The sequence below is a fragment of the Apteryx rowi genome, unplaced genomic scaffold, assembly GCF_003343035.1.
Source record: "Apteryx rowi isolate R43461 unplaced genomic scaffold, aptRow1 scaffold_1512, whole genome shotgun sequence".
Classification (NCBI taxonomy): Eukaryota; Metazoa; Chordata; class Aves; order Apterygiformes; family Apterygidae; genus Apteryx; species Apteryx rowi.
The window spans coordinates 1-21,047 of NW_020447767.1; the positions used below are offsets into that span (position 1 = coordinate 1).

The 21,047-nt window shown below is 46.4% G+C and overlaps 3 protein-coding genes across 4 annotated transcripts in view; 1 reads left to right on the forward strand and 2 right to left on the reverse strand.

The window, feature by feature from the left end:
- Window positions 1-158: 158 nt before the first annotated feature.
- On the reverse strand, window positions 159-1,711 carry LOC112962673 (histone H1.01-like). The gene has a single exon (XM_026059058.1). The coding sequence runs from the start codon at window positions 935-937 to the stop codon at window positions 266-268; it is 672 nt and encodes a 223-aa protein (XP_025914843.1). The 5' UTR covers window positions 938-1,711; the 3' UTR covers window positions 159-265.
- Window positions 1,712-8,722: 7,011 nt separating this feature from the next.
- On the reverse strand, window positions 8,723-9,985 carry LOC112962670 (histone H2B 1/2/3/4/6-like). The gene is made up of 2 exons (XM_026059056.1): window positions 9,515-9,985; window positions 8,723-9,263 (listed from the first exon to the last, which is right to left on the reverse strand). Exons 1-2 carry the CDS (start codon window positions 9,889-9,891, stop codon window positions 9,257-9,259), a joined length of 384 nt encoding a protein of 127 aa, XP_025914841.1. The 5' UTR covers window positions 9,892-9,985; the 3' UTR covers window positions 8,723-9,256.
- Window positions 9,986-10,152: 167 nt separating this feature from the next.
- LOC112962669 (histone H2A-IV) overlaps window positions 10,153-21,047 on the forward strand; it is a 14,440-nt gene continuing 3,545 nt past the window's right edge. Inside the window, exon 1 of one of the 2 annotated variants that reach the window (XM_026059055.1) lies at window positions 10,153-10,630. In XM_026059055.1, the coding sequence (XP_025914840.1) occupies window positions 10,256-10,630 (375 nt within the window). In that variant the 5' untranslated portion in view covers window positions 10,153-10,255. The remainder of the gene's footprint in view (window positions 10,631-21,047) is intronic. The other variant, XM_026059053.1, reaches the window with a different exon arrangement.

Here is a 21,047-nt window from a genome sequence, read left to right on the forward strand (position 1 = left end):
ATGAACATAAGCTCATTTGTTGGGAAGTGCTGAGGTTGTCCTATTTTTTCTGGAAGATGCTAAATAGAGTTACGTGAACTGCATCTTTAAAGTTATGAAAATTCTTCATGGAAAAACTTTGCATATCCTTTTTGGGAACCTCAGAAACAAAACTAGCATTTAAATACCATGGAAGTTATTTCAGCTCCTTTTGGGAAAGCTTGGGTGGCTCTTAAAAGAGCCGTTGTTTTCAGAAACGGACCAGGAGTTTTCTTTCACAGGGGACTTACTTCTTCTTGGGCGCCGCCTTCTTCGCCTTGGCTGCTTTGGGCTTGGTCGCCTTCGACTTGGCAGGCTTCGGCTTCACTGCTTTCGCCTTGGCTGGGCTCTTCACTGCCTTCTTGGGCTTTGCAGCCTTGGCAGCCTTCTTGGGGCTCTTGGTCACTTTCTTGGCAGCAGCAGCCACCGGCTTCTTTGCTTTCTTGGGGCTTTTCTTTACCGCTGCTGCTTTCTTGGGCTTCTTGGCAGTGCTCACAGGCTTCTTAACCGCGGGCTTCTTGGGCTTGGCTGCCACTGCCTGCTTTTTCGGGGCTTTTTCTTTCGTTTCTCCGAGTTTCTTACTGAGTTTGAAAGAGCCAGAAGCACCAATACCCTTGGTCTGCACCAGGGTGCCCTTGCTGACGAGGCTCTTTAGTCCCAACTTGATGCGGCTGTTGTTCTTCTCCACATCGTAACCACCAGCAGCCAACGTCTTCTTGAGTGCCGCCAATGAGAGCCCCTTGCGCTCCTTGGAGACGGACACGGCCTTGGTGATCAGCTCGGTGACGCTGGGGCCCGAGGACTTGCGGGCTTTGGAACCGCCCGCCACCTTCTTCGGCTTCTTGGCGGCGGCCTTGGTCGTCGGAGCCGGAGCGGCGGGCGCCGCCTCAGCAGCAGGAGCAGGCGCCGTCTCGGACATAGCTCAGCTCACGCAGATCCGGGCGCACCAGCTGCGGTGATAGCGGCGGCGGCCCCTATTTATAGAGGCGAGGCGCGCGCTGATTGGTTCACTGCCGAGCCCTGCCCGCCGCGGGCGCCCGGGCTCTCTCCGCTGCTCGGCTTGTGTTTCTTCTTGCTGAAAAAATTGTGTTTTTGGTGCAAAACCTGTGACGGGACACCCCGTTTCTCATAGGGTTGCTGGCGAGGGAAGGTATTTTCGTCTTGTGGCGTTTCTTTTTGCTGGGAGTTTAAATGAGCTCTAGGCAAGTCTGTAATCCGTGAGTTTGGGGATTGCAGAGACCTGGGACTGTCAGATTTTTTATTTTTCCTTTTAAATTAAAACTATGCTGCTGAGAGCAGTGTCAAAGTGACAACCAGTTCACATTCCTGAGAGGGTTTTTGATCGAGACAATGTGGAATGAAACTAATATAAATACGTTTTGTTAAGATAAATTGGCTTTGAAAAGCAGCAAGTAACACAGGTAGACACTGAGCTCTGTATCTAGGTTATAAATTGTTTCCCATACTACGATTTCATCTCTTAAAAATAATGAAACCTTTGGACATAGTGCCCTGTTTAGCTTTACGTGGAGCTAATAAAAACTAATGGAAAAAAAATCTCCAGGAAGATATGTGTGTAAAATAACACTCTTAAATTAGCTGGTACATTCAACATCTTTAAAGAATGCACAGAAGTTTTTCCTCTGCTTTCCTAGGGTGCTTTTTTTTCATATTTTGATGAATTATATCACAATCTTTCTCCAAGATACAACTTTTGAATAAGCGCAGTAGGCAAACATGTTCATTGTTATGTTCCTATTTAAAATAAAGGGTTTTGTCCATGCTCTAGTTTTATTCTGCACTTTAAGATATATTGTCAGTCAAAAGTGGCAGCTGAGTGAAAATCTCAACGCATGATGTGCGTGCTTTCCCTGTGATAAATGCCAGGTTAGGCTGTAGGTGTTTCTGTAAATAAGATGAGACTAACAAAATGTCCTAGTCAAACAGTTCTCTCTTCAGCACTGCTGAGACAAGGCCACAATTGAAGAAATACTACAACAGTTGCTTAATATTGCTTGTAAGTAAACTCAGGGAAACAGGATTTAGCATTTAAGTGCACTATGCTAAATTAAATGTCAGCATGGCATAGTATTTGCTAAGCTCTGTAAAGTCAATCATGCAGTTTCACTTTTGCATGTATTATATATATGCCTGCTTTTCTGCCCTACAGCGCTCCTATAGTCTGCAAGATGACATCTAGGGCTCTAAAGTCATAACGAGTAATATGAGTAGCTGGGTCTTAGTAAAGTCCAGCTGAGGACATTGAGAGGTGATGTGTATTTCTATTGGCTTGCTGCCTATATCTCATATTCATTTTGACATATAAGATATTATGAGGGTTCTCTGTTTCAAGCTTACATGAAAATGTGAAATGTAACATTCGCAATGTAAAGCAAAGCAGCAAATTTTCCATCTCCCAGCCAATAATTTTGTTTTCTCTGTTTATAAATATGAAAACAAGGAGCAGGAGGCCTAGTGCCAACCTAGAACTGGCTGTAAATTTACACCAATAGGTGAGCAGTAGAGCAACAGGATAAAAATGCAGCTGGGAAGGGGCTACTGGACAGACCCTTGTGAAAATATAATGTAAATCCACCTTCACCTTCCAGTTTCTTGAATGCTGCTACAGAGGAGGCCAGAAACATGACCAAGGCCTGTGCAAGGTGAGAAGACAGCATTCAGCTGTTGCCTTGTATGTTGCATGGGGGCCTCATGGGAGAGGGAGACCCCTGTAAGTGCAGCAAAGATTCTGCTCCTCGCCCTCAGCCCTGATCCTGCTCTTCCTGCTCCCAGCAGGCTTAGTTTCTCTGTGAAGGTTGTTGAAGAAACTGCATAAGCAAAGAAATGAGGCCCTAGAAGCTTTTGGAAAACTCTTCTCATGGCCTGTTCTGATTGCTGAGACAGAGCTTTGCTCATTCCCATTGTCATGAATTTCCCTTCTCTTGTTAGGAAGTCTGAGCCTTGCATATAGATATACTAGGGATGTGTGCGTATGTATATATGTGTACATACATATACATACATATAGGCACATACATATATATTCATGTCCATATTTTATTTATATATATGTCAGCTCATATTTTGAGCTGTTATTGGCAGGTGAAAACAATTTCTACGGGGGGGCAGGGGCAGGGCAGGGGGTCTTTTTCCAAGCCATGAGTTTATGATGTGGGATAAACTGAGTATGTGCAAAATGAATCTCTTGGGATGGTTTTGACAGAAGAGCTGTAGGCCCACAAATATGTAGTACATAGGAGACCCTGGGGATTATTTCAGATTATTGAAAACACAGTAGTCTGGCTTCTTGCACCTTTTCTTTCAATAATGTAATTATCACACAGCATCTTGTGGCCTTTTGGCAAAGGGGGAAATTCTATGCAACTGTCAGTTGTGAAGGTTTACCACAGCTAGGGGTGCATACAATGTATGAGAAGTTGCTGAGAGGTGTAGTAGCATTTGAGAGGGGCTTTTGTCTAGAGAAGACATGAACAGCAGGATGACATCACATGCAAGAGCATAACAGCAAGAACAGAAGGTGATTGCGTGGATTTGAAGCCAGAATTTGTACTGACTCTCTATTTCATGGTGGTTTCCCTCACTGGCCACACTGTTGATTGTGGTTTGTTGGTTGTATATAGTCTTATCACTGAAGTGAAGCTATTGGGAAGGACACAACATTGAGGGATAGACAGGAGAAACTGCTGGGGGCCTGTTCTGCAGCAAATGTATTTCCTTAAAATTCTGTCTCTCACTCTCTTCTCTTTGACTCACTCGCATCAGAAGCAGTCTACTAGTAGCTCTGCTTCTGAATTCTTCTTCTCTGATCGTCTGAAAATGCTTTCTCCTTGGTGTTTCTGGTTTGGCCTCTAGCCTTCCTCTACACACCTGATGTAGCAGCACATCCTGGAGGAGACCAGGAGGCTCTTCTAAAAACTCTTTTTTTTTTTCTTGTCCTCCAATATTTCGATCATATATGTAGATTTTTTTTAGTTTTATCTTTTGTAATTGTAGACAGTTTGACTTGGGCTCAGAAGAAGAGGAAATGCAAAGAGATCTTGCAAATATTATCAGGTGGAGGAGAGGAAGGAAGAAATATTTTTAATGTGCCCTGTAGATCCTTTAATGTAATGTTGCAAGGCTATCAACCTTTATTAAAAACAAAACAAAACAAAATAAAAAAACACTTTCATGTCTGACTTCACATATGCGTCTTTCACAAAAGAAAAATGAAGACACTAAACCATTTTTGTCTTGATATGAAGCTTTGAAAAATGACATCTTCATTAAAAGGCAGGGTGACTGTGTCTTCTGTCTTTCCCTCAAAAATACCAAACAAACAGAATATTTATTTAAAAAAGAAATAGTAAGGCCTGAGCTTAAATGCAACCCTGAAGCCAAGGGGTAGAAATTAAGGGGTGGAGGACAAGATCTTGAGAAACTCTTCAACAAGTCGCCTTCAGGTATGGTAAAGGGAAAGGAAGAAAGAAGGATCTAGCCAAAAGCAGCATGGTTGCTTGGTGGGAGCAGCGACTGCCTGGATGCAGAAGCAGAGGCAGAGCTGGCATGAAATCTGCCTGTACGCAGTTAACTTGGTGAATGTAGCATTTTTGCTCTATATTGTAGGCCCAGTGTTGCGTTTTGCGTCCCGTGAAGCAGCTCCCCATCATCCGCATGCCAGCCTGTGTTAGGGGGATTGGTAAGTTTTGTTTGGTAAGATCTGAAAGCACTAGAAGTTAGGAGAGGTCTGGATTGCCCCGGTACCTCTGTGGGATGTTCCTGGGTGAAAGAGTGCGCTTCATGAGAACAAAGAGGTGACGTGCTAAAATCCCTGCTCTGAGATGTGCAAATTCTTTGTCTCAGGTACATTCTCACTTCCCTTGATGTTAGGTTAGTCGATCATCCCCCAGGCAGGGATGAGCTCAGTTTACTCATTTTCAGCTCTCCATCCAGTTTAGGAGACTGTGTCCAGAAAAGCATCAAACGAGCCTTTGTAGATGGTACATTTCTGGTTTCTTATGCTTGTGTCTACCAGGTGAAGTTTGCCAAGCATGTCCCAAAGGAAAACTTATTTATACTGGCTGGGCTTTTTTAGCTGAACTTTCTGGTGCTGATTTCAGCTATTTCTCACCACGTCTTTTCACGGCTCTTAGCTCTTTCTCCCGGACAATGTGCACTATGGAGGAGACGGTGGCAGGAGATAAATGGCAGAAAGGTGATGCTTACGTGTCTGCAGAATCCAAAGACGGTTTTAATTTAGATTTTCTTCCTCCCAAGGGAATAATAATAATAATAATAGTAATAATAATAATAATAATAATAAAATCCTGGAAGACTGATGCGCGTTTCTAAGGGCTCAGATCGTTTGCAAGCGACAGCGTAAAGCTGTTTGGTACAATATTCATTTGTTTGTATCTCCCACAGCTCTGAGGAAAGGAGGCACTTCCATACTTAGACAGGAATTTTACCTTCACCTAATACCAGCAGATCTGTGCTTTCGCTACCTCTTCCATTCTTCAGGGCCCGCATAAAGCCGTTCTAGGACAGTTTCGCGTAGCACCAAAAATGAATTGTATTCGTGAAAACTAAGCTGTAGCTCTTAATTAGGCCAAAGGTGGCTTCCGTGCCAAATCCGTGCCACGTAAGTCTGTGCTAGTGGGAGGGCGAGGGACGCGGGGTGCTCCGGGATCAGCGGGTCCCTCGTGTGGGCCGGGAGAAGAGTTTCGATGGCTGAAGCTCGGGCTGCCGCTTGCCCCGGGACCTGCCGGTGCAAACTCTGCTGCAACCCTCGGAGCAACGGGGCGCTGAGGAGCCAGCGCTGGCCCCTCGCTGCGCCCTCTGGATGGGGCTCTCCCTCCTCGCCAGTCCGGAGATCCTCCTACTTCCGTAGGTCCGTAGAGGACCTGAAGCTGCGCTTGCAGCAGTGGCAGGAAGGCAGTGGAGCGTGCAAGGCTAAAGCTCGAGGGGAGACAGCAGTTCCCCGAAAAGCGTTGGGTGCAAACCCTGCACGCATCATGCCGTGGAGAGTCCTGGAGCATGAAAAGCTAGATGGGAATTATACACGTGTGTGGGAAGTAAGAACATCTCTTCTGTGAGGATACCTGATTACCCGGCTATTCGACTTAAAAACAAAGACAGGAACCAAGGATAGGAATCGATTAAGCATCCAGAAACACAACCCATAAGGAGCAGGAGACAACGGAGACAATAAGAAAGATCAAAGCTCTCAGGTCACTAACTGATGGGCCATTGGAGGAAGCAGTCAAGCCCAGCCTCGGGGAGCTTGAACCACAAATTCGCGGCTGATAAGAAGGCAGAAGATTAGCAGGGTCTCTCAAGGGAAAGACTAAACTTGTTAGAGCATGTTTGAGGGGGACTGTGTGAAACTTCTCATGTGATGTTGGGGAGGGATTGCGAGACTGTGTGAGACTTCGGACGAGATGTTTAGGAGAAGGGTGAAGGTGGGGGAAGGGAAGGGAAGGGAAGGGCGACATGAAGGTGAGTCGGGGAGGAACAGCGTGGGGAGGGACACGGGTCGCAGGGCACGTAGGTCCAGGCAGCAGCAACGGGAAGGCGCAGGACCTGGGAGCGGTGTCTAGGGCAGCTGCTGGAGGGAGGGGTGTGTGTGGGAGACCCACCGTGAGCTCCGGCCTGGCCAGCTGAAACAGAGGAGGGAAAATGGGCCGCCGGTGCCCGTCCTGTCTACGTGAATGCGGCTCGCGCTTCCGCGGTGCTCTGCGCGGCCGGCCGTGGCCATGCCGGGTGCATGTCCGCAGCCCGGGGCCAGCCGAGGGCAGCGGCCGCAGCTCTGCGGCGGGAGGCGCCCCGGGAGCCTAAGAGCGGGCCCCGAGCAGCGCCCGCACTCAGAAGGCTCCGCGGGACAAACGCTCTCCCCGCAGGACCCTGCCATGACAGAGGCTCAGTAAAAGCAGTGGGCAGCGCCAGAAGGCTGCTCCGTGCGCCTGCACACCGGCATCCGCCGGTCCCTCCGTGGCCAGGTGCGTGCAGCGGCGCCGGGGAGCTGCGATCCCCCCCCGCGAGCTGCTCCGGGGCACGGCTGCGGGTGTGCGCAGCCTCTCTGTTTTCAGGACTTCCTGCTGAACCCGGTCCTTTAAGGGACAAACTGGGGGCCGTGGGTGTGACAGCTCCACTCCAGGGCTTCCTCGGAGATGTGCTGTGCGAGGAAGCGGTCGTGGCAGCAGCGCAGGAAAGAGAAGCCAGCTGAACTCCTGACATGATTTTTTCCAAAAAGGAATAGCCACATGGGACAAATATATATTCGTTAAAAAATATGTGGGGGGTGTGAGTGTGCGTAACTAACGTCTCGGTCACAAGGGGGAAAAAAGTCAAAGGACAAGGAAGTTAAAGAAATCCAAGCAAAATCTTGTCAGGAAAGTGGAAAGGAAATGGAAAGGACAAGATGAAAACCCCCCTCCCATCTCCCCTCCCCCCCCCCCAAAAAAAAGCCACACACAAAGATGTGTTTTGCAGAACCAAGTGTCTGTCACAGATGCCGTTGCTCCATGCACAATATGAAGAGCAAACTGAAGGACTTTGGGGAGCAGCGGCTCTGTCCTGTGGTACTCTAGTGTCTCTAGCGAGGCAACCCAAGGGGGAACTTCACGATATGCATTGGGGCCAAGAAGAGCGATGGTGATAAAGAAGGTCTGAAGTGCCTATGCCCTCAGTTTATGGAAGGAAATAACCGAAGTGGCTATATGTCAAGTTGGTTACAGCTAATCACATAAGCATCTGCAACTGGTTCTTTAATCTGAGAAATCAGTAAAAGAACAGGTTTCATGTAACTTGATATTTCCCCGCAGGGTTTCTTCCCCTCCTCTCCTTCCTCTCCCCCCCGGCTTTCCATCCCGCCAAGATTTCCCACGCCCAAGTGTCACCGCCCTGCGAGTAAATATGCCAAGAGTGCAAAATCTAAGTCGCACCTTGCCAGTCCTTGCAGGAAAACTGCCACAAAACCATTGCAGCCGAAGGCCCCGCTACCGGCCCCGTCTCCCTCTGCCCCACTGCGATGCTGCCTCGTGGCCCCTGACCCTCTCTGAGGCTCCCAATGAGCAACCTAACCCGCCGGAGAGGTGCGAGGGGACAGGAGGCACTGCCTCTCCCCAGGGAAGGCAATAGGCAAGGCTCCACCACCATCACGTCGTGGGAGATCCGGACTGCCGTGCGGCTGCTGCTGCCCGGCGAGCTGGCCAAGCACGCCGTCTCCGAGGGCACCAAGACTGTCACCAAGTGCACCAGCTCAGGTATGCTCCTGCCCTGCAGCTCATTTGAGACTCTCGACCCAAAGGCTCTTTTAAGAGCCACCCACCTTTTCCTTTGAAGAGTTTTGTTACTGGTCTTTTCCAAGGGTAAATTAGCTTTTCTACCTTCTACATTTATGTTACATAGCGTAAGATGTTCTGTTCTGCAGTTTGTTTCTGTCTTTGAAGCAGACAGCCCTAGCTTGCTACTGTGAAAAGCAAAGTGCCTTCAGGGAAACATAGTACTATGCGCTTCAGAAATTTTCATAGTGCCCATCAGAGGGCAGAAGGGGATAAGAAATCACAATCACACTATGGGTTAAACCTCATCTCAGTAAAAGCTGGCCCACGCTTAAGTTATTATTAATTGACTAGTAACCATTTATTCATCTCCACTCATCTCCACTTGGTAACTTTAGAATAAAGACATAGGAGGAAATAGCTGGTATATCAGTAGGTCTAATTGTTTATTCTGGAATATTTAAATAAATTTCTTTTCCAGGTGGGAAAGACCAAATGAAGCACTCAATAATAGGATGCCCTGCTGGATAATTAAAACAAAACAACACAACAACACCTAGAAGGCAATGTTTAAGTGAGCATGCATATAAATGTATGATTGATACCATAATTGCTGATGGCATCCAGCAGGCGCTGCACGGCTCTGTGCTGAGAGCAGCCCATGTCAGTGGCAAAGGTACCCAGTGCCCATGGGTCTCTCCCCAAGACAGTGGCGGAGCAGCAGTAGGCATCGAACGCACCATCACCACCTTCCCTTTCTGTCGTTCGAGGAGCCAGAGACTCTGGCTGAACCACAGCGTGGACCAAGCAGACTGTGGACTGTGCAGAAATTGACAGGCGGGAAAGCGTCCTGCAAGCAGCTGGCCACTGACACGAGTGCACCAGTTGCAAGGGGTTTTCAAGAAGCTGCACCACTGCTGGCCCAGCACAGGGGAACACCTCGTAAAAAGCCACGATCAAGAACTAAAAAGTAAAAGGTACAGACAGAAAAAAAAAAAAAAAAGACCCAAGAGAAAAAAACATTTTAAATTAGCTATTGAAGGAAAATGGGATTTCTGGGTGCATTCAGATAGGAAAGGATTTTGTAGGGAAAGTTCAGGAAACAAAACCACAGTAAATTACAAAAATTAAAGCTCTTTTACTGAGAGAGTGGGTGGCTCTTAAAAGAGCCTATGGATCAAGAGGATCCAGTGCTGAGAGCAGAGGCAGCTTACTTGGAGCTGGTGTACTTGGTGACGGCCTTGGTGCCCTCAGAGACGGCATGCTTGGCCAGCTCGCCAGGCAGCAGCAGCCGCACGGCGGTCTGGATCTCCCGCGACGTGATGGTGGAGCGCTTGTTGTAGTGCGCCAGGCGCGACGCCTCGCCGGCAATGCGCTCGAAGATGTCATTGACGAAGGAGTTCATGATGCCCATGGCCTTGGACGAGATGCCCGTGTCCGGGTGCACCTGCTTCAGCACCTTGTACACATAGATCGAGTAGCTCTCCTTGCGGCTCTTCTTGCGCTTCTTGTCGCCCTTCTTCTGCGTCTTGGTCACCGCCTTCTTGGAGCCCTTCTTGGGCGCGGGCGCCGACTTGGCGGGCTCTGGCATCGCGACCAGCCTCTACCACRTCCCCAGCACCGCCACCACGCAGCGCGCAGAGCAATGCGGCGGGAGTGCCCCCGCCCTCTCTTATTTATAGCTCCCCTATGCAAATAAGCAGCATTCCGCCTGCAGGCTACCATTGGTCAGCGGAAGACGGGGCGTCACAACGCCCCTCTCGACGCTCCACACTGGTCGGAGGCCGATCCGCCTTCCCATTGGCTGCCCGGCCAAGACCTCCTTCCCGGCCTATGGCGAGCGGCGCCGTTGGCCCTGGCGCGGCTACAGGCGAGCGGCGCAGCCTGCCGCCTCGGCTCGGCTCGGCTCGGCTCGCGCTCGCTCGCTCGGTGCCGGGAGGGAGCCGGGCAGCAGCATGTCTGGCCGCGGGAAGCAGGGCGGGAAGGCGCGGGCCAAGGCCAAGTCGCGCTCGTCGCGGGCCGGGCTGCAGTTCCCCGTGGGCCGCGTGCACCGGCTGCTGCGCAAAGGCAACTACGCGGAGCGGGTGGGCGCCGGCGCGCCGGTGTACCTGGCGGCCGTGCTGGAGTACCTGACGGCCGAGATCCTGGAGCTGGCGGGCAACGCGGCGCGCGACAACAAGAAGACGCGCATCATCCCGCGCCACCTGCAGCTGGCCATCCGCAACGACGAGGAGCTCAACAAGCTGCTGGGCAAGGTCACCATCGCGCAGGGCGGCGTGCTGCCCAACATCCAGGCGGTGCTGCTGCCCAAGAAGACCGACAGCCACAAGGCTAAAGCCAAGTGATTGCCTTTCGGACTGTTTAGGAAACGAAACTCCAAAAGGCTCTTTTCAGAGCCACCCACAATGTTCACTAAGGTTGAGTCCTTCCAAATGGACATGCTTCTTTCAATGAATGCAGACCTATCCATGTAAGCAGTTTCTTTCCTTTTAATGCTAGCTAAAATATTTTGCCTCCTGCGACATGGTGAACAGAGCAAGTGTACAGTCCATTGCATAGGCAATGCCCTAACTATGTGGGTTTCTTGGGGAAGAGTAGAAGAGGTTCTATTATCAATCTTTAATCAAAAGGTTCACACTGCTTTTTTTGTGAGAATCAAGTGCAAAAACTAACTTGCACTTTGTCCTTTTAGAATCACGCTGATTGCTCTTTTTCTCCACTTTCCTCGTTAATAAAAGATGCTATGCTTTAACATAGTCTGGTCATTCCTAATGAATAAGCTGGGTTTTTTGTTTTTTTTTTTTTTAAGATTAGAGAATAAATGTGGTGCCTCATAAGAAAAGAACTCTAGCTTTCCTGCAAAGGGTTTACTGCAACACTTATTAAACAGGAATAGAAAATGAAGTCGACACCTCAGTCTAGATGTTTTTCTGCTCTGCTATCTCTGCTGTGAGCTATCAGCAGTAGTCAGTAGCTGAGGAGTTCAGTTTGACCACTGTGTAAGTTTTCCAAGGGATTTTGGTGTTGCCTCCTGCACAGTAGCGGGGCTCTGCTGTACCCGCGGGTCATTCTGCCCTGGATACGTGAAGCCTCTCATGGGCAACACCAGAGTTTCAAACCCAAGGAAATTCCCTGCCCTCCCGGCAGTGACCCTGCATTTCTTCTTGTGCAATGGAAGGGACTTGCCCTGCCACATGCCCCTTGCCTCTTTCCCTCTACTGCAACAGGGTAATGGTGCCGTGTGAGTCAGTCCCTACCACTCCCTGGGCAGAACTAACCATGCGAAGAAATAAGGAAAGATTTCAGGGAGGGAAGGATTGCCGCTGGTTTTGGTTAGCTGCCTGATGTAACATGGAACGGCAGTGATGCCTGCTGACTTACACAGTAATGAACATTACTGCTTTTAATTTCACTTTTCTAGCATTTCTGGCTGGATGGGGTGCTTCTTCTTCAAGAATATGGGGCGACTGTTGCTCCCAGCTCCTTTATGGATAAGGCGAGTGGCTCTAAAGAGGCTGCTGGGATTCTTGCCTGACATGATATTGCTTTCAAGCCATTTCACCTTTTCCTTAGATGCCGCGTGCTTTGCCTTTGCTTTAGTTCTCTTGCACTCGGCCAGGCTCTTTGCTTCTTTGCGGGGCCTGGTTGCCTTCTTGGGGTTCTTGGCTGCAGCAGCTGTCAGCTCCTTGGCTCCCTTGGGGCACCTTCCATTAATTGTGTTGTTGTTGTTGCCTCTGGAAACCTCTCGGCGGCGCTGGAGGGTTTCTTGGTCGCCAGCTTTTTCCTGGGTGCCTTCTGCTGTACTTTCCCGGGTTTCTTACTGAGCACGAAAGAGCTGGAGGCGCCGGTACCCTTGGTCTGCACCAGGGTGCCCTTGCTGACGAGGCTCTTGAGCCCCAGCTTGATGCGGCTGTTGTTCTTCTCCACGTCGTAGCCACCAGCAGCCAGCGCCTTCTTGAGCGYRGCCARCGAGAGCCCCTTGCGCTCCTTGGAGGCGGACACGGCCTTGGTGATCAGCTCGGTGACGCTGGGGCCCGAGGGCTTGCGGGCTTTGGAGCCGCCTGCCGCCTTCTTCGGCTTCCTGCTGGTGGGCCTGGGTGCTGAGGCAGCAACACCAACATTTTGCAGCATGACCACAGACTTCCCTCCTCCCTCCAGCAGTGCAGGGAGAACAGAGACGTCAGCTAATATACCCACTCATCTAACATTTATCGAGTTTATAAACTCTTGTAGTTTGACTGATTCCTCTTACAGAATGACTTCATGCATTCTGTATCTCCTGCTTCAACTCTGCTGTCTATAAAATGACACCTCAAAAACTTCAAAGAATCCTGTAGGATTATGTGAGATCAAAACCTGTGAAGGGCAGCAAGGCCTCAAGGTGTTTTTTTACAACCACATATTTCCATGGAGAAGACACTTGGTGTTCTACCAAAAATGCAGTAGGAGGACAGTTTTTCTCTACTATTATGAAGCATTTTTTAAGTTTGCTTTTAAACATCTGCATTTCTTAAGGAGGCGAATGTGAACACCTACCATCTCATGCAAATGGACCAGACTGGTTCCCGGATGTTCCTCCAACATTAACTTGCCTTTGCAACAGCACAGTAAGGAAGGAAGGAGAAATTGCCTGACATCAAGAGACAAAAGAAATCTGCCTCCTCAAGTCCATGTGAATGGAGGCCACTTAGCAATTCTGAAATGCCTGAGCTGCAGGCACCTTGGCAAAGAGCCTCCACACTTCCCTGGGAATGAGCAGAGCCCACCTGGGGGTTCTGCTCCGGCCCCTCAGGCTCACTTTGGTGTAGATGGCCCGGTGATCCCTGAATTACCAGAGGCACCTGGAGACAGCGGGCAGCAGAAGACCAACAAGGATTGGATTTCTCTGGGCAGGGCAGACCTGGGCTCAGGATTCTCCAATTTAGAAACACCCCTTTTCTTTTTCACTTTTTCACCCACTGAAGTTAAAACCCACTTTGGTTTTAAGAAACAAACCTGTAGCAAAAGCAGAACTTTGCATCTTATAATTGAGTTCAGATCAGTGCTCTAAATGAACCCCAGCTCTTCTGACACTGTCCGATAGTCCTTTTTTTATGCCCAGTACCATTTGCTGAGCAAAAAAATATGTTCTTTCCTGCAAATGTTCCCCAGTGGAAAATAATGTAAAAATAAAAGAAATGTAAAAGAATGACACACATTCTTGGTGTGAGAAAAAGGACTAATGGCTCTGATTGTCCTTATCAGTGTTTTAAAGCTCTCAGTGGTTACGTTTATGTTTTGTTCCCCCCCCCCGTCAATAAATGTGCAGTTAGAAGTTGTTTTAAAAACAACTGTTAGTCTGAGGTAGAAGATGTACTATTATTCCATAAAGTTTTGCCTTACCCTTATAGACCAGTGTAAGACTAAAACTGCCCCAATTGTCTTAAGTGCTGCTGACTTTCCTGCAGAAACTAAATGTGCATTACACCTGGAGTAGTGACCATTTCACTTCTTCCATGTGATTTGTATCAGTGATTTCAAATGACAGAGTTTAAAACCACTCCCCTGTGAGGAGTAGGACTTATTCAGATAAGTCATCTTGGCACTTCCTGAGCGAGCTCTGCTCAGCCTGAGCCCAGGCACTCAGGTTTGCCTATGGCACAGTCAGCCAGGTCTTCTGGTGCTTGGGACATAGGAGTAGGCAGCCCTATTTAAAGAAGTATTTCAGTGTGAAGAAATGTTGGTGTTATAACATTCCTATGGTAATTTCTGTCCTCTTTGCTGTACTACATAACTAAAGAAGCTAATGTCCCTGTGTCGCAAGGCCATAAGGCAAAGCACTAGCATGTGGAGCAGAGAACAGATTGTTTGGCATTGCACTGGCTGCTACTTGCTGCAAAAGGAAAAGGACGTGCATACAAGAGAGATATACTTTTTTTTTTCCTTTTCTCTCTTTTCTTTTTTCTTTTTGGCATTATTTCTTCTTTTTTTCCTTGTGTCTCTTTCAGGAATAAAATCTATATGGGAAGCAAGTTGAACTTTGATCAATGAAGGAATGCATCTAGGTGTACAAATATGTTGTGGATTATATTTGTGATAAAAGTTCAAAGCTGTCCTGCTATTCCTTTCACACACAAACTTCTTATAGCTGACCCAGTTTTAAAATGCAAGTGTGTGCAGAACGGTTTTCTAGAATTTTTGTGTTAGAAATGAATGAAATAGATTCTGTGATTAAGCATCATTTTTGACAAGGAACTTTTGGGGAACAGCACCTCCATCATGACGGGCAGTCAAATACTCAAATTGCTTGCAAGTCTCCAACGCAGAGAAATTTTCCTTAATGGGGTAACTTCTGTTTGAAGATACTAGGCCTATTTTGTCTGTTCCACTGTCAAGAAACAAAAAGAGGGTACATGTGATGGAGGTACAACAGTGGCTGAGTATCTTCTGTTTCCTTCTCCTTTTATCAACATAATTTCATAAATTAAGGTAGTTTTCTGCTCAGAAGCATAATTAAAATGGATTTAAGACTGATTACAAAAGCTTTGCCACCTTCCAGAGCTGCAGGTTCAATGAACTACAAAGCAGCAAAACAATGGAAAAACAAAGTTATGTTTCTGCAGACACTCTACAGGGTGAAAGAGACGTTACATCTTGGATGGAGAAACCCATGCAAGAGAACAGGCTGGGCCAACTGGACAAAAATCATCTTTGCAGAAAGGGTTCTGGTTGTTAAGGCCAATTACATATCAGGCTGTGTTAACAAAAGCGTAGCTAGCAAGTTGAGGAAAATGTTATTCCTATCTATTCAGCACTTGTAAGGCCACATGTGGAATATTACATCCAGTTTTGGGTCCTGTGGTACAAGAAAGATGTTGACAACCTGGAGCAAATCCAGCAGGGATCACTAACGTGTATAGGTAGCTGAAACACCTGATATAGGAGTGGCTGGGGGAGATGGGTCCCTTCAGCCTGGAGAAGAGAAGGCTGTGTGGGGTGGGGGAATCTTACTACTGTGTTCAACTACTGAAAGAGGGGATTATGGGGAAGATGGAGCCAGACTCCTCTTGGAGGTGCACAACAAGAGGGTGAGAGGCAAAAGACACAAATTAAAGCAAGGCAAATTCTGATGAGATACAAGGGGAAAAATATTTCCCTGTGACAATAGCTTTGAGCAGGGGGCTGGGCTGGAGAAGCGGTCCCTTCCAACTTAATTTTTTTATGAAACTAATTCTGTGATCTCAGTATCACTGGTGGCACTAGTGCTTTTTAGTTGGTGGGGATCTCAACAGAAAATTTTGTAGAAAACTTGTGTGCATCTCTATGTGTGCAACAAAACAAGAAAGAAAGCAATATTGTGCAGGACAGTATAGGTTTTTCATTATCAAGACAGTACCAACAAGACAAGAATATTTATTTATTTATTTATTTATTATATGTTGCAAAACAGATGATAAAATGTCTGTTACCTTGAAAAGGACCTTGTAACTTTAATCTGTGTTCCCCTTTGTGCAGTCAGTCCAAATTGCCACAGGCCATTCCGGGCAAACCTGGGGATAGCCAGCAAAATCCCCCTGAGGGCTACAGCTCAGGCGCCCGACTTCAGGAGAACTCTGTAACTCCTGTAAGCCCTAGTAACACACAAGTAAAAAAAATAAAGAAGGTAACTTGCTACATATTGTAACAAGCTATTACATATTATAACTTGTTCCTTGTAACAGCAAATCAGATGATGGAGAGAAGTGGGCACAAAGGAGAAACTTACATGCATTAACAGAACCTGATACATGGAAGCAGAGCTGTTCAACTTATTTTGGAATTAAAAACTTTCCTTGTAAATTTTTTGAGCTGTTTAGAGACCAGGTTAGAGTTGGGTCCATTAAAAGAAAGAAACAAACAAACCCCAAACCCCAGGAAACCAAGGAAAGTGAACTGTCAGGTTTTTCTCTGTTGTTACCTTCTTCCATCAGTAGATCCAGAACCTGCTGTGTTCCCAGCATTTAGTAAGAATTTGAACTTCACTGAAAAAGTTCTATAATCACATGCATATGCTTCTACTAGTTTTGGATTAATTGACCAGGTGTACTGACTAAGCCACTGAGAAGCAGGCAGAGTAGCCATGTAGTACTGTGAAAGGTAAGTTTTGACAAAACTGGATGTCTTCTGATCAGGCTGATATCATGCTACTTAGCTGAAAAACACTGTGGCAAAATGTGGTTCTCTCTGTTTGTCTGATTCATTTTAAAGATATTTGAAGTAAGGATTTCCTTGTTATGCATATGAAAGTAGGATTGGAGTGATTCTTGTCACTGTAGTAATGTGTATAATTCCTTAGAAATGTAACATTCTGAGCCTGTATGAAACAGTGCAAGGGCATTAGATGGAAACCTGAAACACACTTGCCGACTTGCATGAAAAATTGCAAAGTTATATAGTCGCAAACCTCTGGTGCAACTCTTAGTCATTGACACAAATTGTTCTTAACGATTTCACAAAATGGTCTCCTCTACCTTATCGCTGAAGCTTGCCTGGAATAATACTCATTTCCATCCTTTACAGTTCTGCAGAAAGCAAACTATTAGCATGATCAAACCTCGCTACCTTGCCAGTATATAAGTATTCCTGCCTGCTACATCTCATGCATTTGTTCAAAAATAAGTTTTCCTTGAGAAGGGCATACCACATATTTGAAATTAAACTGCATAAGGGCTTAATATCAGTGGATCTCTTGAGACTTTTCAAAATTTAACAGTTTGGATTTTCTAGTGACAGCAGAAGTATGTTTCTGAAGTTCATATTTCCCCTTTTGAACAGCTCCTTGTTACAGTGTGGGAAAACTGTGCTATCATAAAATCCAATATGACTAATTTTGATTTGATAGTAACTGAATTTAATGTAGGTGACTGGAGGCACTTTGTCACTTCAAAGCTATTTTGAATCTTTAAAATCCTTGAGTATGTACTCATTTACTTATTCAACTGACCTGTTGGAGATATCACTATGTTAGAGGATATCGGACTGAAGCTGTCTAGAATTAATTGCTTAGCATAACTTGCTTAGCATTAGTAGCTAAATTTGCTGAAGCCTTAGGCCTCAGGCTGTGAACTTTTACCTAGATAAGTAAAAGGAGGCCCCAGAGCTGGTTCAAGCTGGAGAGATAAAGAAGTTGCACGGACGGCAGGAGTAGCCAACCTTGAAGATAAGAAAAGAAGCAGCCTGCCTAGAGACAATGAAGGGGCCCAAGGAAGAAGGGGAAGACCCCAGACCTAACTATTACTATTGGTCCAAACTATCGCTTAAGGGGTGGGGAATTTAGATTGTAAGGGTATAATTGCCCAGGGATTTCTTTGTTCGGGGTCCCTCTTCAGGGGCACTCAGCTCGAGCTGTAATTACCGCACGTGTATCACTAAATTTTATTTTTCTTCAATCTGACTTTGAACTTCTGCCTCAGCAGGAACCTAGGGTCAGACCCTGTTATGGAGGCCGGCGAGCCTGATTTTCCTTAACAACTACTAATCTTTATGTAAAACATTGATTTAGTCTTTTCCCTTAAAAAAATTGCAGCCATACACACACAAAAAGGAGGACGTACCACCTGATATCCAGAGGTCCCTTCCAGTTGACATGAGTCTCTGGCTTTGTAACCCCAGGGACTGAGCTGCCCCTGCTCAGTACAGTACTGTTTCCATCCTCATACTTATGTGTGCTGGGACAGGAGAAGGGGTGTTCCCAGCTCCAGGCCCCTCTACCTCTAGTCCTCTCATACCGAGATTTGTGCCACGTCCTGAACTGCTCTGTGTTCTGCTACAGCACAACCTGGGGATCAGTTTTTTGGTGCTGAGCACCCCATTTTCCCTTTGTAATCTGAACTAGTCACATTTTCATTATTGGCTGGAGGCATTTAGTCAGACTGTAAGTAAGATCAAATAAGCAAAGTGAATCCTTTTCTATAGTTACAGTTAATACTTCTTCTCACTCCTAATGTTAATTATTTTTTAAATGTGCTCTTTTATAATAAAACTGAGAAAGGAAGACTCTGGGAAACCATCTAAACTGAGACATAGCAGTAATTTGAACTGTGTGCTAAGTAATAAATATTCTCTGAGCTTTAGGAAAGGTACTTTGAGATAATAGGTAGGTGAGCAGATTTTGATTTACTCAGAAAAGGCAGGAAGTATAAAATCATTCTGGCCAGTGAGAGTTTTGTTCTGTTTTTGGATCAGGTGTTTGACATTGATCATTCTATTTATTTGTTTTTGAATCGTCCACTGATTTACTGCCCTGCTGTTGTACTTCTTTTCTCTCTTCTTTTCTCTCTTCTCTTCTTTTCTCTTCTTTTCTTCCAAAATAAAGACATGTTTTTTGTAGTCATCACACTGCAGATATTCTGATCTAGAGAAAATAGTCTTTTCAAAAATGCTTTAGTAAGTCTGTTAGTTTGTTAAACAGAAAAATTACTTAACAGCATTTTTGCAATGGTTTGGGCTGTTTTCCAGTATTCTTTATGGTTGGCAATGCAGTGCAGGAGTAAACTGTAATATAACCCTGAGCAAATGATATACAAAAAGGTACTGGTTTTAGCAAAAATGGCAAAAAGGATTAGTATAACCACTAATAAATATACCCTATAATTCAGAACCTGTGAATTAAAATAGATAGGCACAGTCAGTTGATAAAATACAGTATGAAAGGCCTGTTTAAAGATAATGCATTGCAGTACTTCCCAAGATGATGTTTCTGAACACTGTGCCATCTTCCTGTTGCTGGGTGATGCATTCTTTGTGGAGTGGCTTGAAGAAGACAGAGAAAACTGAACTGAATTGTAAAGAACATTAATGGCATGATAGATAGAAGAATATCCTGTCATGTGATTTTATGATATTTTCTAGATTCAACTTCTGGCCACCTGTACACCCCATTATACAAAAACCTGGAGAATGGAATAAATCACGTTTTGTTCACTTTCTTGTGTACTGGACATATGCGGAGGCTCAGAATGCAAATTCTAAAGCATGGTTTCCACCTGAAGGCACTTTCAGAGCTGATCTCTAAACTCAATCTGAAGCTGCAGGAGAATAGGAAGTGTGGAGGATGCCTCTTACTATTGGGTGTCTGAAATCAAGTCTGAGACATCCCTATCAGCCTTAAAGGGGAAATGAACTTTGATGAACCGATGACTGGTGTCGTAGAGGCCTAGTACCAGCCTCTGCACCAGTACTACCAAACAGCATGCAGCTAGTGCTAGAAAAGTTCATTTACATGGTTCTTTTTTGGCCCTTATATAAACACCAAATGTGTTGGTGAGGACACAGGGTATGATTGGAGTAAAGGATTATTCAGATCCAGTTTGAAAGAAGTTGGTAACAGCTCAGATCTGTGTCTGTAGCAGCATTCAGTTACCTGAGAGTGTGACAGAGTGATTCAGAAATCTTCCATTTCAGGCTGAAAGATATTAGGACTGATTAGCAATATCTACCTGAAGGTTTAATAAGTTAGCCTGTAGTGGCTGGTTTTCTTTTTTAGATTTCTCTTAGTTTTAATATAATTAATGAAATTTAAACAAAAGAAATGTCAAGTAGATACAAAATAATCATAATCTACACTTTGAAGATTCACTAATGAAGTGAATATTCACTCCATAAGGCAGTTCTAGGGAGGAATCACAGAATCGCTGAGGTTGGAAGGGACCTCTGGAGATCATCCAGTCCAACCCCCCTGCTCAGGCAGGGTCACCTACAGCACATTGCACAGGATTGCGTCCAGGCGGGTTTTGAATATCTCCAGAGAAGGAGACTCCACCACCTGTCTGGGCAACCTGTTCCAGTGCTCTGTCACCCTCACAGTAAAGAAGTTTTTCCTCACGTTCAGATGGAACTTCTTGTGTTTCAGTTTGTGCCCATTGCCTCGTGTCCTGTCACTGGGCACCACTGAAAAGAGTCTGGCCTCATCCTCTTGACACCTTCCCTTAATATAGTTGTATACATTGATAAGATCCCCTCTCAGTCTTCCTCTTCTCTAGGGTGAACAGGCCCAGCTCTCTCAGCCTTTCCTCATAAGAGAGATGCTCCAGTCCCTGACTCATCCTAGTAGCCCTTCACTGGACTCGCTCCAGTAGCTCCATGTCTCTCTTGTACTGGGGAGCTCAGAACTGAACCCAGCACTCCAGSTGTGGCCTCACCAGGGCAGAGTAGAGGGAGAGGATCACTTCTCTCAACCTCCCTCAGACTGCTGGCAATGCTCTTCCTAATGCAGCCCAGGATACCATTGACCTTCTTGGCCACAAGGGCACATTGCTGCCTCATGGTCAACTTGGTATCCACTGGGACCCCCAGGTGTCCTTCTCCGCAGAGCTGCTTTCCAGCAGGTCAACCCCCAACCTCTACTGGTGCAGGGGGTTATTCCTCCCTAGGTGCAGGACCCTGCACTTGCCTTTGCTGAACTTCATGAGGTTCCTCTCTGCCCACCTCTCCAGCCTGTCCAGGTCTCTCTGAATGGCAGCACAGCCCTCTGGTGTATCGGCCACTCCTCCCAGTTTGGTATCGTCAGCAAACTTGCTGAGGGTGCACTCTGTCCCTTCATCCAGGTCATTGATGAAGAAGTTGAACAGGACTGGACCCAGTACTGACCCCCTGGGATACGTTGCTAGTTACTGGCATCCAGCTGGACTTGGTGCCACTGATGACAACCCTCTGAGCCCGGCCATTCAGCCGGTTCTCAATCCACCTCACTGTCCACTCATCTAACCCACACTTCCTGAGCTTGTCTAT